General features: G+C 38.7%; 1 protein-coding gene across 5 annotated transcripts in view; it reads right to left on the bottom strand.

The window, feature by feature from the left end:
• Positions 1-21,906, bottom strand: part of ctbp2a (C-terminal binding protein 2a) — a 73,342-nt gene that overhangs the window by 15,883 nt on the left and 35,553 nt on the right. For 2 of the 5 annotated variants that reach the window (XM_067455973.1, XM_067455974.1), the window contains exon 3: positions 20,709-20,744. The exons of 1 other annotated variant lie outside the window; for it this stretch is intronic. In XM_067455973.1, coding sequence (XP_067312074.1) covers positions 20,709-20,744 — 36 coding nt within the window. Of the gene's footprint in view, positions 1-3,307; positions 3,903-16,776; positions 19,022-20,708; positions 20,745-21,906 lie in introns of those variants that run through there. 2 more of the 5 variants (XM_067455977.1, XM_067455976.1) reach the window with 2 other exon arrangements.

The raw sequence follows: 21,906 nt of genomic DNA, 5'->3' as shown, positions 1-21,906 counted from the left end.
GTGTTTTTCCAATACTATTTTCCACATAGACACACAATACCAGTCATCTCTCCAAATCAGAATTGACACACAAACCTGCCTCCACTCACTCACTCACTCACTCATTTCATTTGCTTCGGATGAATATTGTTGGGCTTGGATTTTGGTGTAGTTTTGCGCATAATTTTACTCATCACACCCACCTTCACACCCACCTACTAAATTGAGTTCTTTTTCGGTGCTTATTGCGCTTAAACAGCCAAATAAACACAAAATAATATCAAAATTCTGGTCTAAGCATGTTCTCACGTACACACAGTCAACTATGTTTTAAGTGAACGTAAACAGTTGAGAAAGAAAATGCATGCGTAACAGTATGACGGATCCGTGCGTCAGGTCTTAGCTCTTTCTCCGCCAAACATTTTCCGTTATTTGTGAGAAACGTTTCCCGGTCAAAAACACAATTGTCTGGGTTTCCGTGTTTTTATTGTTAGATGCTAGGGGGCGCTTTTACGCATCTTCTGAATGAGTACAGAATCTCCTGATTAAAACATACGTGAGGAAGACGCATTAAAGTAAACCAAGCGGCGACCTCCTTCAGTTTCTGCTGAAGGCAATATGGAAGTAATTTAAACTGCAATTCATCGACTGGCCTGAAGGGAAGGGCTCCAGAAGGGAGCAGAGTCTCATTGAACCCCATGTTAAAATTCCCAACTTAACAGCAGAAAAAAAACATGTTTACAGCCTGGTACAAATTGTGGTTTTGGTCTATACTGCTAATTTTGCCCTTCATGAAAACTGTGAGGGGGTGATTTCATTTGCATTATACAAAGCCTTAATATTCTGCATAATTAAGGGCATGGTTACTTTGAGTGACAGGCGGATAGCCATTTATCAGCCGTCTATAGTCATTGCGTTACCTAAGGTCCACCCACATCCCGCCTCTTTGCCAATTTTCAGTTATTCGGGCATGACACGCAACAGCCAGCTGGTCTCTACTTTACGCTTCAGAACAGCTTATCGGAATCCTATGGGTGACGTCATGGACACTACCTCCATATATTTTTTGTACAGTCCATGATTAAAACAAGCAATTGTAAGTAAACAGATGCATATGAAAAATAATCAACATTAAACATCATATAAATGTAAACTGAATGAAATGTCAACCCGGGATGAGCTGCAGGACTATGCAAGCATTAGAGGTGTTGATGGACTCGATCTACTCCATCTGTGTTTGATCATCGCTCTAAATCTGATCTGAATGTAGTTTTTGACAAAAATGTCATTTTGTTGAAAATGTTGCTTTTTTAATTAAACTTACCAATATTCAAGTGTTGATAAAAAAGGAATGCAGCTAGAATAAAACTTTTTGTTTGTTTGTTTAAAAGAAGAGGGTCAGTTCTTTCTTTTGATATATTGAATGCTCAGATTTTCATAAAACAAAATATTCTATGGGCTATTCAATTTTGGTGGAAATGATCAAAAATCCTGGCGGTGGCTGGCAACTTTTAAAAACGCTGGCGGGCAAAGAGTTAAAAGGTGACATCAGATTATGAAATAATATTACAAATATCTACATGGCAGATTTTCCCCATGGTATCAATGTGAAAATTGTGGCCAGTAACTTTGGAAAAAAAACTAGCCCCAGTGGCTGGTGAGCAAAAAAGTTAATGTCAAAACAAGAAAAGTATCTGCCATTGGGGAGAAAAATATAATCTTGTTCTCTCTTTGAAATAAGTTTGTTTTTTTATCACCTCAAAAGCATATGTCTTGTTTTAAGAATAAAATCAATAAAAATGTTTCAGAAAACAAGACTTTTGCTTCTCAAGTAAGTGTTTCTTCATTTAATAATGTTCAGGTATTTGTACTGGAAATCAAGCCAAAAATACTAACTAGGTTTTTTTTTTTGCAGTGAACATGACATTTGACCAGTCATGATGCGGAAAGTATAAATAACATTTGAGATCTACAGAGGAAGGGAACCATAGACATTCACTTGCATTTCAGTTCCTCACACAGCCATTGTAATAAAATTTAATATTTACAATTAGTACAAACCACATTATGGTCCTTCTGTCTTTTTTGGAGAAGTATATGATGGTAAACATTTTACCAAACATTGTGTTCAAAAGATGAAATAAAAGTATGTAACGTCACAAAGGTGAATAAATAAATGAATTGTTTTAGTTTTGGTTGAAATATCACTAATGTATGTGAAACTAATGAGAACGACGAGAGAGCGAGCAAGAGAGAGGGAAATGTAATACTCTCTTTGAAATCTCATGAACAATAAAACTCTGTAAAAACAAAAGGAAATGAGGAGATTTTTCCATGGAGCTGCGTTGACGTGGATTTAAGCATGTGTGTGTGTGTGTGTGCGAGTGTGTCTGTTAAATATGGCAGCGTGTGCATCACACTGTATGTGTGAGTTTCCCCACTTCTTGCTAAGGTGTGCCGCTGTGATTTTAATAAGTGTGTGTGTGTGTGTGTGTGTGTGTGTGTGTGTGTGTGTGTGTGTGTGTGTGTGCGTGTGTGTGTGTGTGTGTGTGTGTGTGTCAAGCAATCTTGGATTTAAAAAAAAAAAAGCTGGCAGCCAAGTGCCTCACCTCACTGTCAACTGCTGCTTGTGGTTACCAAGCAACCTCATCTCTCACTGTCACACACATTCATACACACACACACACACATACACGCGCACACAACTGGGACACACACACACACACACACACATGCACAAACAACAAAACATCTTTCTGAAATGAACACACTCTAAAGCTAATAGACCCTTGCAGGATAAACAGTTAAAAATGGTCTGATCACTGAATGCCCCGTCCAGGACCTGAAATAAACCAGGTGCATGAGTGTCTAATAAGAGTGTATCTGTGCTGCGTCACTTTTTCTTCTCTCTCCACCCCTCCTGATCTATTAGCCAGGGATTTGGTTGCCAAACACACACATAGACTAATGATAAGGAGTCAGGAACACAATGCACTGTGTTTGCACACATGTCAAACTAGTTTGCAGATGTGTCACAGACAGCCGCCAAGACATGCGCTTGTGACACCAACGAAAAGCAAGTGCACACACACACACACACACACACACACACACACACACACACACACACACACACACACACACACACACACACACACACACACACACACACACACACACACACACACACACACACACACACACACACACACACACACACACACACACACACACACACACACACACACACACACACACACACACACACACACACACACACACACACACACACACACACTTTTGGCCAATTTCGGAACATGCGTCTTGCCTGGAAAATGCTGCCTCCACATTCCTCCCATGAAGAGCAGCCCAAAAAACAGGGGAGAAAAAAAATGGAGGGAGGCGGCAGAGAAAAAGCGTTCTCCTGTGATTGTGTCCTGGGGGTATCCCTCCTATCGCTGTCTGTCTGTCGCTTGCTCGCTCACTCACTCCCCCATATGTGGGTAAGCAAAGATATCTGCTCTTCTTCGGTCAGTCGCTCAGGAACGGAAGCGTTCAGATACGGACAGAAGAGCCTGTTGTTTTCATTCCTCGTTCTAGCCTCTCACTCTCGGTTTGTCCATCTTGATTGCCATTTTCATCCCCCCTCTCGTTTCATTTTAGAACAGACCTCTCAAGGTGAAAAAGGAGAGGAATAATTACGCCTGGCCGAGTCGAGGAGAGTCACGGAAAGAGGGAGAGGGTCAAAAATTCCCACACGAGTGCCAGTGCAAACGAGTTGTGCCGTTCCACTCCTCACGCTTCCAATCACTCCCCCTTCTCTTGCTCTTTTTTTCGACCCACTCCTTTTTTTTCTCTCAACCGCACTCCCTCGCTCTCAAATTTATGATTTGGAGACCACAGTGGTTAGAGACTGCCAGCCTCTCCCTTCCAACCTCTACGCCTGCCTTTTTTTTATTTTCTCTTGCTCTTTCTACCTCTATTTTATTCACCCACCCTGTATGCTCAAAAATGACTGTTACTTCTGTCTGTTAAAATGCATATGTAATGTGAACACTGTGTGTGTGTGTGTGTGTGTGTGTGTGTGTGTGTGTGTGTGTGTGTGTGTGTGTGTGTGTGTGTGTGTAAACCGTTATTTTGTGTCTTTCACAGTCAAATAAACAAAAAAAATGAAAAAATGAAAGAACAAAGTAATAAAAGACACAGAAATACATACATTTGAACAAATAAAAATAATGAAAGGAAAAAAATGAGGACCAAACAAACAAGAAAGGATTTAATGAAAGAACGAATGAAAAAAAATGCTTGAACAAACAAATGAACCAGGAACCAAACAAAGCAAAATAACCTAATAAATCAAAGAAAATGACACTGCAAACTAATGACCAAGAATAACTGAACGAACAAATAGACGAGTGTGTGTGAGAGAGAGAGAGAGAGAGAGAGAGAGAGAGAGTGAGAATGAAAGAATTAAATAAAAACAAAACACACTAAGACCCAAACAGAATAAGAAAACATGGATGAATGAATGAATGAATGAATGAATGAATGAATGAATGAATGAATCTCGAAACAAAAGAACAAACTATAAAAAGAAAACATAAACAAATTAATGGCCAAACAATGAATGAATGAATGACCAAACAAATGAAAAAAGATCCAAACAATGAATGAATGAATGAATGAATGAATGAATGAATGAATGAATATCGAAACAAAAGAACAAACTATAAAAAGAAAACAAACAAACAAACAAACGAATGAATGAATGAATGAATGAATGAATGAATGAATGAATGAATGAATGAATGAATTAATAAATAAATGAATGAACTAAGACCCCAACAAAGAACACACTATAAAGTGAAAACATGAACAAACTAATGAATGAATGAACGAACAAACAAACAAGCAAGCAAAGACCTAAACAGAACAAACTATAAAAGAAAACATAAACTAATGACTAAACAAACAAACAAATGAATTAACGAACGAATGAACGAATGAATGAATGAATGAATGAATGAATGAATGAATGAATGAATGAATGAATGAATGAACAAGCAAGCAAGCAAACAAATAAACAAAAACCCAAACAGAACAAACTATAAAAAGAAAACATGGACAAAACAATGAATGAATGAATGAATGAATGAATGAATGAATGAATGACCAAACAAACGAAAAACAAAGACCCAAACAATGAATGAATGAATGAATGAATGAATGAATGAATGAATGAACAAAGACCCCCCAAAAAAACATACTATAAAAAGAAAATATATACAAACTAAAAGCCAAACAATGAACAAACAAACAAACAAACAAACAAACAAACAAAACAAACAAAGTCCCAAACAGGAAAAAAATATGAAAAAAGAAAACATAAACAAGCTAATGAGTGTGTGAGAGAGACAAACGAGTGAGTGAATGTACAAACGAACAAACAAACAAACAAAAACTCAAACAGAACAAACTATAAAAAGAAAACATGTACAAACTAGTGAGTGAGTGAGTGAGTACAAACGAACAAACAAACAAGCAAACAAACAAAAGACCCAAACAGAACAAACTATAAAAAGAAAACATGAACAAAGTAATGATGACCAAACAAACAAACAAACAAAGACTCAAACTAATTAATATTAAATTAATGTTTGAACAAACAAATGTACCAATAGATGAAATAAAAAAGTAATCAAATTAAAGAAATGAATGAACGAACAAACTTTAAATTAATAAAAAAAATAAAAAAAGAATAGGACAAAGTAGAAAACAAATGGGCAAATGTACTAATACACATCCGCTCTAAATGAATAAGAATGGCTGAAGGGAAAGTTGAGAGTACACTGCACTGTGCAGACACAACAATGATGTGTAGCTGCTCATGTTGTGTACAGCGGAGCTGAATGACTGATTTTAAGCTACTTAACACCAAATGAACACACTGTCACAGTGGCCGATAAACGCTGTCCCAAATCACTTAACCGGATTTCCAGTGAAAGTCAAGACATTCGCTACACTTTTCAGAAAACACACACACACACAGAGAAAGGAATTTAAGGCTGTGGAACAGTCACCACATGAGTGGAGGGTCATGTAACACACAGCTGGTCAGAGGAACCAGATCAGCACAATTAGACTGAGATAACACAATATCAGCCTTACAGGGGACAGACCATGGAAAACAGGATTTTCCTTGCACATTTAAAATAAAAGAGTGTACATAGACAGACTGTTGTATTCTGCACACAACGCTTCCTCCAGTTCAAACTGAACATTTAGAAAAACGAAAAATGTTACTTTCAGAAATCATTGTGGTTATGAGCTCATTAACACACAACCACATTAGTAGTCAGCAACTTGCCACACCCTGATGATCAACAGTGAAGTACACAAGCTAGCCAATCATAACAGACATCATTTACATAAAGTTTTAAAGGTACAGTAGCAAAACCAGCCGGGTTTTGTACTGTTGTACTGTAAAAAACAAAAACAAATTAAAGTACAGTGAAAATTTCAGTAGTAATTTTCTTTTGCTAAATATTTTATAATAACATTTTTTATAAATACATTATTAAATCATTATTTTTGATAATAATAATAATATATTTGCCAAAATTGTTCAGCCCTACAAGCAAGCAAATAAAAAAAAAATATATATATATATATATATTAGAATGAAGCAATGTTGATGAATGAAGCCACTGCATGAATGAAGGCACTGCAAAAATAATAATTTTTATAAATATAATATTTATACATATTTTAAGGTCGCAAAGTTCAAGGGGGCCGAATACTTTTGCAAGGCACTGTATATATATATATATATATATATATATATATATATATATATATATATATATATATATATATATATATATATATATATATATATATATATATATATATATATATTCAGAAACATAATTATTATATTTGTTCCCCAAATCATGCAGTGGCTTCATTCTAATCCTATCGAATTCTTAAGACTGGAATGTGTCATTTCTGTGCAACAAAATGGAATTGCAAAAATAATAATGAACATTTCCAAACAAGCTTTAAACATTCTTCCAACTTCTCCCAGCCAAAACTTATAATGCAATTTTATTTAGTGCTGCAGAAATGACATCATTCACATACATACATTATTAAACAGTGATGTGAGATCTCTAGTATTACTTAAGAGTGAACCTGGTGTGGTGACCAAACAAGAGAAAACAAACAACACGTTAACACAGATACTTAGCACAGTGCTCAATCTTCATTCTCACTCTCCTGAAGTGAACACACACACACACACACACACACACACACACACACACACACACACACACACAGCAGATGTGATATCTCTCACTCGTTTCGTTCCCCAAAATACTTTTTTTCCCCTCTATTCATTAGTTTCACATTCTCTCGCTCCCTCCTTCTGTTAGTTCTCTATATGACAGGAGCCATCTGGCCTTCTGAACGAAAGATTGGACCAGGGAATGAGAGGTTTACAACACACACACACACAGCTGTGTTTTGTTACACTAAAGACAGAGGCTCTTTATGAGGTGATAGTGCTTAACATTTGGGAATTTTACAGCAAAAGACACACACACACACACACACACACACACACACACACACACACACACACACACACACACACACACACACACACACACACACACACACACACACACACACACACACACACACACACACACACACACACACACACACACACACACGTGAATGATTCCCTGATACATGTTACGGTCACCAATCGCTCCTCTTTTCAACCACCAGACTGTTTCGAATAAGTAAAGCCTTCTTTTTACCTTTTATTCTAATAAAATCCCGACAAGACCCACCCAACATTTATTTCTTGTTTCATGAATTAAGACATCACATTTACGGAAGCAAAACAGGTTGCAAACATCACTGACTTAAACACATTTCTTTGAGCCAGATGTTACAAAGACAAGTCTGTCCTTGCAGGTATAAAGAAATTCACACAGCATACAAAGCATCAGACGATTCTTTCATGTCTTTTTTTCATTCATAGTGTGCATGGAATTAAAGTGCTAAACAATTTCCAACATCTGCTTGCGCTGTCTGTGCTCATACAGAGATCTACCTCTCCATCTACACATGAAACTCAATCTCTGTGACCTTTTCATTTTCTCACAATGAATAATTCACTGGGACCTGTTTGCTATCTCACATTGTCTCTCTCTCTCACACACACACACACTCACACACACACACAGAATATTGTGAACAAGGATTCTCTTCTTCAATTATCAATGTTCTCTCATTCTTTATAAAGACACCCGTCTCAATTGCATGGCACAATTCTCTGTTTTTGTATGTATGTGTGTATGTATGTGTGTATGTGTGTATGTGTGTATGTATGTGTGTATGTGTGTATGTGTGTATGTATATATGTATGTATGTATGTATGTATGTATGTATGTATGTATGCATGCATGTATGCATGTATGCATGTATGCATGTATGTATGCATGTATGTGTGTGTGTGTGTGTGTGTGTGTGTGTGTGTGTGTGTGTGTGCTTGTTTTTGTGACATATCAGGACAAAAATGTGTATAATAACATGTGTATGACACAGGTATTACAGAAAATGGTGACATATCAGGACATTACCCCATGTCCCCACTTTTCAAAATGCTTATAAATCATACAGGAGGAGTTTTTTTGAAAAAGTAAAAATGCAGAATGTTTCCTGTGATGGGTAGGTTTAGGGATAGGGGCAGTGTAAGGGGATAGACAATACGGTTTGTACAGTATAAAACCCATTACGCCTATGGAATGTCCCCACAATTCACAAAAACAAACATGTGTGTGTGTGTGTGTGTGTGTGTGTGTGTGTGTGTGTGTATATATATATATAATATATATATATATATATATATATATATATATATATATATATATAAATAAATAAATAAATAAATATATATATATATATATATACACATATATATACATACACATACATATACATAATATATATATATATATATATATATATATATATATATATATATATATATACACATATATATATACATACACATACATAATATTATATATATATATATATATATATATATATATATATATATATATATATATATATATATATATATATATATATATATATATATATATATATATATATATATATATAAATAAACTACTCTGTTATATATATATATTTTAGGTCAAAAAAATAATCTATTTAATTTTTAATTAGTAATAATACTGGAAATTATACAGCTATATAATAACTATACTATATAATACTATAGTAAAACTGCATGGGAGCAATGCATTCATAAACACTCTTTGACTCAAAGACAACGGCTTCTATTTCATTAGATAACTAATGCTTCGAAGACTTTCAGGAAATCTTTCTTGCAGTTTGAACAATGCAAACAATGTATCGGCACCGCCGATGTCCAGTCCAATCCATCACATAAAACCAAATGCTTAAGTTTGCGATGTATAAACGCACGTACATACGGAAGGCGGTGTACAGAGCAAGTGATCTTTCTGTTAACCCTTAAGCTCTTTCTCCATCCACACATCTTTGTTCTTGAACACTATGACTCCCATTCGTTTATTCAACGTTTGGTCTCTGTGACTGCAATGTGCAAACATTTAGTATTGGGCTATGCGCACACAGAAAAGGCCAGACGTGTAAGATGTACGATGACAAATTTCAACAAACTGCATATACCATGTAATATGTGGTACACATTAACAACAAGTAGGCCTACAAACATTCATTTAGCAGATGCTGTTATCCAAAGTGATTTACAAATGAAAAAATGCTACAGCATAAGTGATTCACAAGTTGTTTAACATTTTATGAAGATATCAGACTCTGGAAGTTGTTTACATACAGCTCTCGTCTACACGCTGCACCAGGGAAAATTGATTATTCATATGTTTAAACAAACCAATATCACACCAATTTCTGATTCTTTAATGCTAATATGCCATGTGGGACAGATGTAAACGTCAGAGATAGGTCAGATAAGATGTCCTCCTGCAGACCAGGATTACAGTACACGCATTCATTCATTTCTGCAGGATTATGTTCTGATAGAGACTGCTAACCCCAAACCCCCCACCCCCGTCCTTTCCCACTGGGCACGTCCTGCACAGATGGCTAGTGGGATTTTACCTCTCTAATCTCTTTTCTTTCATTCCCTCTCTCAGCCTTCTCTTTTCAATTCTAAAACCCTCAGTAAATGAATATGCTGAGTTGGAGAAATAGGCACTGAAATGACTTTTGGTTTTGAGTGTCTTTTGCCCTTCATTCTCATTCATTATTTCCTCTCTCTGTCCAACTCAATGTTATTTTCCCTCAAATTTTCTTTAGAGTCTGATCAAATTTTTACAGAATAAAGGTCACAGACTGCATACAAGTTATTTGTGTTGAAGCAACTACCTTTGTTTTCTTGCCAATACTAAATAAACCTGTAATATGAATAAAACTTTACCAGACACAAAGATGTCAAAACTCCAGGTAAATCATCATTTTTGTTTCAGCAACTATAAATGGAGAATTTTTATAAATCGAAAAAGGATGGACCCTTACAAAAAAAAAAAACAGTATCATGATACAGAAATAGAATGAGCAAGAAGCTAATAAACTTATATCTGGCCACTTGAGATTATTGAATTTAACTGAAAATTTGTATTGATTTTTTTGTTTCAGCAATTTTTGTGCATCTCATCTTGTGTGTGTGTGTGTGTGTGTGTGTGTGTGTGTGTGTGTGTGTGTGTGTGTGTGTGTGTGTGTGTGTGTGTGTGTGTACATATACATATACATATACATCAAACATTTTGATTATTTACAAGTCTCTTATACGCTGCATTACATTTCATTAAAGAAATAAATAAAAACAGTAATATTGCAAAACAATATTACAATTAAATTAATTTTAATACAATTTTTACTATTAAAGGTTTTTTGAACAGGTATAATAGTAACACGTATTAGTAATAAATATAAAAACAAAATGTGAACAAAGCTTAATTTTCTGCATTATTATGCCAGCCTTCAGTGTCACATGACCCTTCAGAAATCATTCTAATATGTTGAATTGTTGCTAAAGAAACATCTCTAATTATTATCAATGTCGACAACAGTTTTGTTGCTTAACATTTTATGCACGCATACAAATCCATATGGCAAAATACTACACTTTGAAACCACAGTTTGATAAATACCAAGGTACTGAATGATTTCTATATTTGCTAACCAATGCAACAAGCTAATAAACCATAGTATTACCATTATACATTTTCAAAAAACCTTTAACAGTAAAAATTAAATAAACACGGTTCGTTCAACCTTTCGGTCCTTTTAGCCTTATATGCTCCATATATCCATCTGGTTAAACCTTACTAGACTTGCGTTTAAAGGGCACCACAATATATGCATACTAAATTGTGATTGATCATGTCCTTCCATCTGTAACCATATAATCGCCTTTACACTGAAAGACAATTAACAATTACAATTTTCAGAGACTGAGAACAAATCACATGCTAACTGTCAAGCTATTGGCAAAGTGGATCTGATGCTGCATTTCATTACACAAAAATCAAGCATTATTAACGTATGAGTATAAAGAAACACTGTGGCCTAGAATGAAATAGTTTGACTAAACAGCCTGCACTAGAGTAAAGCATACCATGAAGCGTCTTTTCAGCGTAACACTTCTGATCCATGACCAGGAGCGGCTTATCCCACACTACAGGATGATCACTCTAAATGCTTCAGTCCAAAGAGCTTTCGTTTAAAAAAAAACATCAAAAGCCTCAAAATCAATATCAAATAACACACCAGATACAATAAATCACAAACAACAATGCACAAACATATGGACACACCTGACCTGGAACACTCTCATATGGTCTGACCGTGACACCCATCGCCATGACTACGTAATCCCTTCTTACTAGAAAGGAAGGTCTTCTGCCAGGGTCGCCCCTGCATGTCCATATATAGACGCAATTAGTCTTGGGGGCATTTGTAATGACTATATATGGTAAAGGAATAAGGAAGCTGGCTCTTTTCAGATTTGTTCATTGAGATGTATTAGACCGTAAAGAACGATACATTATTGTGTATGATGTGCATGTTTTCTAAAGAGAAGAGCACAATAACAATAATTATAATAAAAAATAAAAAAATCAGAGCAGTCGTTGCAACCAAAAACAGGTCACCTAGCAACACACAATTAAGGAATACCCTGCCAGCCTACAGTCTACAGCCTGTCCATTAGCAGACGAAATTACTGGCTAAACAAACAACCATCACCCACATGCAAATGACTTTGTTGTGCATAAGAGAAGCACTCATATTCTGCTCGAGACCGCTTGCCCACTGGGGTTTTCACAGATGTTTAGGACATGAGCAATGTACTCTGACTCTATCCAACCTGAAACATCTGGAGTCAGAGATGACTGGGGCACTGGAGAAATGGTTTCATTACATGGAACGAAAGCCAGCTAAACCCATTAGCTCAAGTGAGACGGCAGAGAAGGTGTAACAGAAGCAAAGGGAGGGGAAAAAAATTACACAAGGAAAATGGAAGCCTTTGAAAAAGAAACTAAACGAGAGGATGCATGAGATAGACAGGAAGCCATGGATTAGAGTATGTCGTAAAAAGAGGAGTTAAAAGATTACAATGCTCCTCTTTTCTAGAGATGGACGGGATGGCCAACCAGTCCTTCAACAGCTCATTTAGAGATAAAAGCACATTTGCACTATAAATAATTATTTCATGATACATGCCATTAACATTAAACATAATTCAGAGCGAGATTTTGGTCACACTGCCCAACCTTACTGAAGCTGCTCGCTAAACAGGCAGTGAACCAGTCAGCCTTTAATAATGTTTATCACCGCTCATTTCTCTGCCACCCCAGAGGCTCTCCAATCATATCCATACACTCTGATTACTATCACCGCAATGTGATTAGCCCGACTATGGTGATGTGTTGTTTAATTTCCTGCCGGGGTCTGACACTGCATCTCCATTTCGGCTCAAAGTAAAACTCGCCGTGCTGCCTCCCCTCCCCCTCAGTGCAGTCATTGGTCATCGTTCCGAAACAGCCAATATGGGCTGGAAACCGTCTCTTACAACAGCTGCACCAGGTGGGATTCAAGAATACAGAAATATGACACTATAACCCTTTACAGTCTTTAGCAAAACATCAGTCCTGCAACAACATTTGAATGCATTCCACAAAATATATATTTTAAAAGGGTTAATTCAACATTTTATTTCTGTCATTAATTACTCACTTTTGTGTTCCCAAAACCATAAGACCTTCTTTCATCTTTGGAACACAAATCAAGATATTTTTGATGAAATCTGAGAGCCCTTTGACTCCTCCATTGACATTGATTTAATTACCACTTTCAAGGCCCAAAAAAGGTAGTAAAGACATTGTTAAAGTGTTACTTTAGCGATTTAGCACATAGGCTTTGTATCTGTAGAAACCCGAGAGTATATTCGAATGATCGTTAAATACAAAGCTTTGCTAAATCACTGAGGTAACCCTTTAAAATATTCCATGTGACTACAGTGGTTCAACCTGTAGTCTCCTATGCTGTTGACAGTAAATATAGTGCAGCGCTTCCGGGTTCTCCGGCAGAATGGCGGCTCACCATTGGCTAGCTCCTGCATTGTGGTGCTCATGTGAGCAGCGCCAGCCAATGGTAAGCCGGCGTTCTGACGCAGGAGAATGAAGTAAAAAGCAGATAAAGTAAAAAATAAAGCAGTCAGTCAAGTTTACACTAATTAGTATATTGTTTTTACTAAATAATAAACACGATTAAAGAAATTGTATGTAAGATTGTGGCCAAACCTGGTACTGCAATCACTATCCCCTCTCCCCCTCCCCCTGACTCGAGGTTGCCAGATAGGCTGCAGGATCAAGCAGGAATGTTTGTAGCTGCAGCTGTGGTAACTAGAGCAGATCTGGCAACCCAGATGCCAAAACACTACTGACTTCGTGATTGGTAGATAGATGGAGGGTGGAGCGTCAGGCCAAAACACAACATGTCAACATCAATATCAGTTGAGGGCTGCAAAAACAACTTTTAAATGACAATATCCTGGCCGGACTACTGTTGTTTCAAAGTATTTGAAATTAATACGATTTATTAATGTCTAGTGACATATCAGGGTCATTTTATGATTAATTAAAATACATTTCTTACATACAGTTCCTTTAATGTAACCATTTCAAAGAAAAAAGGATGTTTTGTTATAGCTTTTGGAGCAAAGCCGCCATCTTGGTACATCACAGCGTGATGCGTCATAGCATTTGTTTACTTTTTTAACACTCGCTTGATTTGAAATAGAGGAAGATGAACTTGAAAGGACTTTTGAGAACATCATAAGTCAAATTGCTTATGCATTTGAGCAGATATGCCGAGGGAACTGAGCAGTACTACCGTTAGGGGTTAAAAATGTCGCGACCCCACTGGCTTGGGGTGAACGGCAGATTGAAAACACTAGCTAGTGAGGTTGGTGTACGCCGATGCCCACAGTGTCAGAGTCCATCTGCTGTTAGGAGGCTAAACTGAATCGTTTATTGTGTGGTCGCTACTGCATCACTGCGGTGTGTACATTTAACACACTATGCCGGGAGGTGGGCGTGTCGAAGGTGGCAGTACTTTCTCTTAAAAGATGGCTGAGCAGAAACACTGGAGCATCTTATATTACTGTTATAATTAATAATTAATTAAATAATTAAAATAGTTTTCATAATGCGAGGCAAAACATGATGTAAACAAGCAATGATCCATACAATATCGCTAATGTGGCATCTTATTATGTCAGACTTTTCAGACATATTTGCATTACACTGGCTCTTTCACCAGTAGCAGTAACACATTTTATGTTCACCTGCAAATACAATTAGTTTACCTGCTGTTAACAGGGCTCTCTAGTGTTTCCGCTCAGACATCTTTAAGAAATATGCATTGGTAATTGAACTTATGTGATCAACAGTCCTTTCAAGTCCATCTTCCTCCAATTCAAATCAAGTGAATGTTAAAAAAAGTAAAGAAATACCTATATTTTTTCACTGTCCAACGGAGCAAACCACCTCTGTAACGTTGTGGTGTTGCAAGATGCATACACACACACACACACACACACACACACCCAACACATACATATACATGTGTGGGCAAGTATGTAGGTTTATGCCAATTGCTGATATGATGCTGATATCCGTATTTATAATACAATTTAATAATGACATATGAGATGCACAAAAAAAGCTGTAACGAAACAAACTTTTTTCTGGTTACATTAATTGTGTTTGTTATATATTTTTTATTAAAGTGGAAATTAATTTACTAAATAATGTAAACTTGACTGACTGCTTCAGTTCCACTTAAAGATTGAACCACTGTAGTCACATGGACTAATTTAACAATGTCTTTTCTACCTTTCTAGGCCTTAAACGTGATCGTTGTGTTACAGTCTATGTGGGGTCAGAGAGCTCTCTGATTTCATCAAAAATATCTTAATTCTGAAGATGAACAAAGGCATCTCTTTGGGTTTGGAACGACATGAGGGTGAGTAATTAATGGCAGAATTTGAACCCTTCTAAATTCTAACCCTTTAAAGATTATTGCCTTATGAGAACTGCTGTGCTTCAAATGTTGTGTAAATAATGTCACTCAGCTGTAAATGAACTACATATTCAGTTATTTCTCACATTGAAATTTCCTATAGAAGTTTGTGCTTGGCAAAGACGGTGAACCGTCACTTTCCCTGTGCTGGTCCAGTCCATCATTCTGATCAAGCCTGTAGACTCCTCAAAAAGTGACAATTCACATAAAACATGTATCAAGGGGCTCTACCACTAACTGACAGGCTACACTTCACTCACAGTATCTAGTCAAACAGATCCGCTGTGACGGGCAGAGAGTGACAGAGTTTTAAGCTAGCAAAGACAAACCATGAAAATAAAAAATAAGACATGTCACTCTAAATTCATTTAGATATGCCTACAAGAGAACATACGGCACATAATATAAAAGCAATGCAATAAAGAATTCCAAGCCAAAAAACAGTCAGTGACACCCTGAAGCTGATAATGGCATAAAGGTGCCATTACAGACCACTGAACCACAAGGCAACATAATGAAAACACACTTGCATTTTCTAACAGAATTTACCACAACACTCATTGCAAAAAGAAAGTTCAAAATAAGTTTACTTTTAAATGAGCTTGTGCTACACTAAAACAAATGCAATATTCTGCAATTAATTAAAAAAATGAAGATGCTAAATATAAGATGCAGAATTTCCTTTATGTACAAAAAAGCTGGAACAAAAAGTCAAACTAGTTCCCTAGTTCAGATCAGCTTTGATCTGAAAGATTAATCTTTAATAAAATAAGATGAGTCTTGCTCAACCTTAGACAAAGGAAGGACCAGGGACGATTTCTCAGTGGTAGATGAATACGTCTAGGAAAATCATTAGCAACTCAATTCATTACTATTTCAGCAACAAAACAAACAGCACTGTTTATTCTTCAAAGGATGTGTATCTGTGTAGCACTTCTAAAAAGTGAAGTTCAAAGGGAAAAAATATAAATTGAATCAATGAACCTACAATCATATGATTCAGACACGCTCACTCTGACAGACAGGAGCTGAAGCATTGGAGAGGGTGGAGGAGGGGAAGATAGGAGAAAGTGAAAAAGGTAATGGAAGAGGGCTTTGATTTACTTGTGTCCGGCGATGCCATAGTGGAGACAATGACCGGAGGTCCAGTACGCCGGCTGAGCTTCTGATTAGCCAGACTCACATTTTGGCCTTGACCGGCACTACCAACAGGTACTCCGTCTGATGACATTCCAGCTCTGCGCATTACTTGTGGGCTTACATGGGGACTGGGCATGGGCGACATTGTGGCCAAGCTCCGATCCCTCTTCATCAACTCCATTGGTACAGTATAGTTGGTTGTGTATGCCTTTGGAGCTTGCTGGGGTGCCAAAGCAGGCATGGTCATTGGTTGGGGAACTCCAGGCAGTGCTGGCAAAGGCTGCGGCATTGCATGGATTGCCATTTGTGATGGCATTACTGGCAGATGTGATGGAATGGCTACATGTTGTGACATTGCAGTCATAGGATGCATGGGCATGCCAGCATGCGGATTGTAGCCTGACAATGGCCGTGGCTGGACTGGAACCACAGAACCACTGTATGCTCCAGCAGACCTGGCTCCAGGATACCCGCTGTTCTCAAGAAGTTGCTGGGAGGGAGCACTGCTGGGTCTCCGACTATAGCCCTCACCCATCCTTGCAGATATAGTCTGCATGGGGGTAGAGGGTGGATGCATATACTGGGACTCCAAACCCGGAGTCAAGGGTGGCGGCTGGTGTGCATAAATGTCACTGCGATGGCTAAAGCTGTTGGATCTGGCACGGACTGGAGCACTGGGATGCAGGGGGGTGGCAGGAGGGATTTCAGGAGGTCGTTTGCAACAAAGCACAACACGAGACAGAACCCTGGCTTGGCCCAGGTTGGGGGCCACTGACCGCACATCATTTTCCTCCATAACGGCCAACATTGAAGTTGAGTCAAAGCCCTGCTGCAGTAGAGAAGAGATGGTGCTTTCTGAGAGGCCCTCTTTTTGCAGCAATGCCAGAAACTCAGGGTCTGCATTTTTTTTGGGGTCTACAGGAGCCACTGGGGTCTGAGGGACAGTGGGAGGAGGAGCAGCAGTAAGAGGCTGAACAGGAAGTTGTGGTAACGGAACAGGAGTGGTTACTGGGGCAAGGGCTGTAGGGGGAACTGGAGAGTAGACAGGATTTGGAGGTGCAACAGGTTGCACATGTGGAACTTGCTGCACTGGCTGAACCTGTGGAACCTGCTGAACTTGCTGCACTGGTTGCATTTGCTGCACTGGCTGAACTTGCTGCATTTGCTGCACTGGCTGTATCTGCTGCATTTGCTGCACTGGCTGAATGTGCTGCATTTGCTGTTGCTGTATTTGTTGCTGTATTTGTTGTTGAATTTGTTGCTGCATTTGCTGCTGCGCTTGCTGCTGCGCTTGCTGTTGAACCTGTTGTTGAACTTGCTGTTGCTGCTGTATGGTGTATGGTGAGGGGTTTTCCTGATGCATGACCATACCTCGGGAAGTTCCATCCATTCCTTGAGCAACTGGATCAACCACCAGGCAGGTGGCTGCTGGCTGATCAATCTGCCTTCCGTTAACGTCACTGTAGACTGAATGACTAGTGAGAGAGGCAGGTGGCTCAGCACCGTAACGAGGAGAATTTGGCTCCATTATATAACGAGCTGGAGATGGAGCTCGGCTTGGAATGCGCTGCCCATCCTGCATCATTTTTGTGCCAGGAGTAGCAGGTGGGGGTCCAGGCAGGGATGTTTCCCTATAAATACGACCCATGTCATGAACACTTGGAGGTGGAGGAGGAGGTATGCCAGGTGTTGGGGCAGCAGAACTAGACCGACCTCCTGAACTCTGCTCCCACAGTTGCCGCGGTCCTGCCATCATTCCATAATGTGAAGATGACCTATTGAGAGAATGAGGTTGCTCTCCACGATAAAAACCATCTGTTGGACGAGGGTCCTGCTGATAGTAGTCATGGGGTGTCAGGGAACCACGGTGAGCCATGGATGATCGGTCGTAATGGCTGTTTAACTCAGGAACGGAGCTCTTTCTAGTGTTACGTGGGTCCGGACGATCCAAATAACCTTGGTTGTATAGAGATTGCTGGTAGGAGTCTGGCTCCCGTTTCAAATCGAGGTCAGGAGGACGCACTCCAGGCGGTGGCTCATACCATCCCCCTCCTGTTTCTGCTCCATAGCTCAGTGAGTTGCGTCGACCAGCCATCCGGGCCTGCTGCTCGTAAACACTGTCACTGCGTTCCCAATGACCCTCATTCCCACCCAGCGTGTCCCAGCTCTGGGAGCGGCCGATCGGCAACTGCTTACTGGAGATCAACATGAGGAATAGATATACCTTACTCGCAGGGAAGAAAAATGAGAGAGGTTTTCCTTTAAGTTTCTAGTTGCAGGATGTTGTCAAGTGGTGAAAGGAAGGAGTATGAAAGAAAAAATTAAAACAGAAGATATTGCTTTTCACCTGAGGTCCAGTTGTAATTTCTGCCTCTCGTCTCTATCACAGTGGCAAGGTCTGGCTATCAAATGGCTCCTCTTGCTTGGCGGTCTGTGAATAATTAATCTGAGGAATACTGCTGGTGGTGATGGAAGCAGGAAAGAGGACACCAAGCGCTCTCACAAATAATGTTGGTAGGTGAAGCCTGCCTGCCTACTCCATTCTGGCAATGCAAAGCGACAAGCGTGAACAGAAAGAGGGAAAGAAACGATAGAAAACGGAGAGACGGGAAGGAAATTTTTAACAAGGGGAGGGTTGGTGAGGGGGAGGCAGGGGCTTGTGATAATCCAGCGAAGCTGATCCGCTCCAACTCCGAACATTTCACTCGTTCAGATTGCAATGAGGGATTACAGACCGAATAAAGCCAGCTTAAATCCACTCTTCTCCCTTGTGACGTCACTTACAAATACACGCAAAATGTGTCTCTGGTGATGATAAATACAATGAAATCCCTTTGGACAGGAACACATGCTGCACAGACACGCTTACCTGATGCCAATGGTCAAGGTGGTCTGTGTTCCTTTCAAAAGCCCAGCCAGCTGGCATTGAGCAGGAGGTCTTTGCTGGACTCCAAGAGGTGGGCCAGTGAGGCGGACCAGTAAAAACTAAAACAGATCAAATGCAGCAGGGCAAAATCGTGTGGCACTGTCAGGAAATGTCAAATCCTGATTGAACAGTAATCCCATGATGGGCCAGCAATGCCTGTAGAGCTATGCAAATGCAGAGATCCAGCATTACCAATCGTCTATTACATTATGACCCTAGCTGACACTAGCACAGCTATATGAACCACTGCCTCCAAATACCCTTTACAGCACACCAAAATTAGGTCAAAAAGCTTCTAGAATCCTAAGGATCCGAAGAGTGATGCACAAATAAAAAAAATCTGTTTCATTACTGCATTACATCAGGTCTGATGCAAATTACGATACCGCTGTCTGTGAAAATTACATAAACAGGACTCACAAAATGTCTAAATCCCTGGTAGCCCTTCAGGCACTCTTCAGATTTTGGAAGCCCAAGATGAATTCAACTAGCCCAAATAATTAAAAAAAGAAAGAAAATGTATGCAGAAAAATGTATGTAGGAGTGGCATTCTGCTTTAGCTGCCCCTTCTTCATCCTGACCGGTCTTTTTTTGGCTCAGTTGATCTGAAATATTGGTGTAAATCACGCACCTCTTAACATTTTCACACACGCGCACACACACAAGTGTCAGGATCACCAGAAGGCGAGATGGATGCAGCCGGAAATAGAGGAGTAAACACACATACACAAGCTAAGTAACTTTAGCATTGGCTAAACACTGTGGACAGTATGATCAAAAACTTTCATGATCATATTTTTCAAATAAGTTAAGAGAGTGAACAATGTGAATCAATTAAGACATTTTATTTCACCATTTAAGTGACTCGAAAACACAATAGACCCGAGACATCTGGCTACAGATTCTGCAAGCCCTCATAAGTATGCTATAATTTCGTAGAAACATCAGAACCACATCAAAATTTACTCACTCTCATGCCGTCCCAAACCTGGATGACTGTCATTTTCTGTGAAACACAAAAGAAGATATTTAAAAAAATGTCTCATTAGATTGTTGTCCATAAAATGCAAGTTAATGGGGCCTAATGTTGTTTTGACTAATGTTGTCTGCGAATGAAAATGTTCTGCAAAAGAGAAAAATGTATACAGGTTTAGAATGGCATGAGGATGCGTAAACTATGACAGCATTTTCATTTTGGGTCAACTATCCTTTTAATATAACATGACTCTGTTTTTTAGACATTTATACAACATAAACAAAGAAACCATGACCCCATGTTTTGCTATTCCCCACTGAGAAAGCATGGCTATGCTATTAAGATAAGCATTCTAAAACCCACAGGGGGTGAAGGGAGAAATCTGGGACATCAAATAGACTAATACTACAATATCTAAAAGCTTGCAAACATGCGTTGCATGGAAAACATTCTAACAATATGAAAGCCAACAGCTGAATCTTGAGGTTTCAGTTTGGGAAAAGCTTTTTTTTTGTGTGTGTTTTTTCTTCTGAACAGATTTTGCCCACCTGCCACTGAAACACTCCACCCAAATCCTTCCTGATCCCCACAAACACCAGAGAGAGAGATGGAGAGGGAGGGAGAGAGAGATTGAGAGGGAGGAAGAGAGAGATTGAGAGGGAGGGAGGGGGAGAGAGATGGAGAAGGAGGGGGAGAAAGAGACTTGTGAGGATAAAATTAATAGGGCATATTCTTCCACTGTTCTTTGTCATTGTGATACATCCTGCATTTTGATACCGTCTAAAGCAGTGCAAAGATTTAAAGTGACTTTCCAGCACTTTGGCTTGTTTTGATCCTTTCACTTTTATAAAAAAATATTTGATGCCTGTAATACAGCTATGGCAGGGTTTCCCTTGACTTTAAGCCAGAATTGATTCAGAATCAACAACACCTGTATATATGTTATTATTTGGCAGACTGCAAACAAGTCTCAATATGTAGTTGCCTTGTCACAAGTTACCCAGTTGCTTACTCTACAAAGCACAGCAAAAAAAAAAAAAAAATTGGCCAACTGGGGAGATTTGACCCTAATAACTAATTTCAGAGATCATGTTTCTGAGATAATGGCACACATATTCTCTAATACAAATTCAAATACAAAGCAGAAAATAGTGCATTCTAAAATAAGCTGTTATTTTTTCAACACTTTGCA

The sequence above is a fragment of the Pseudorasbora parva genome, chromosome 10 (genome assembly GCF_024679245.1).
Source record: "Pseudorasbora parva isolate DD20220531a chromosome 10, ASM2467924v1, whole genome shotgun sequence".
NCBI classification, from domain to species: Eukaryota; Metazoa; Chordata; class Actinopteri; order Cypriniformes; family Gobionidae; genus Pseudorasbora; species Pseudorasbora parva.
This window is presented reverse-complemented; position numbering and strand designations above follow the sequence as displayed.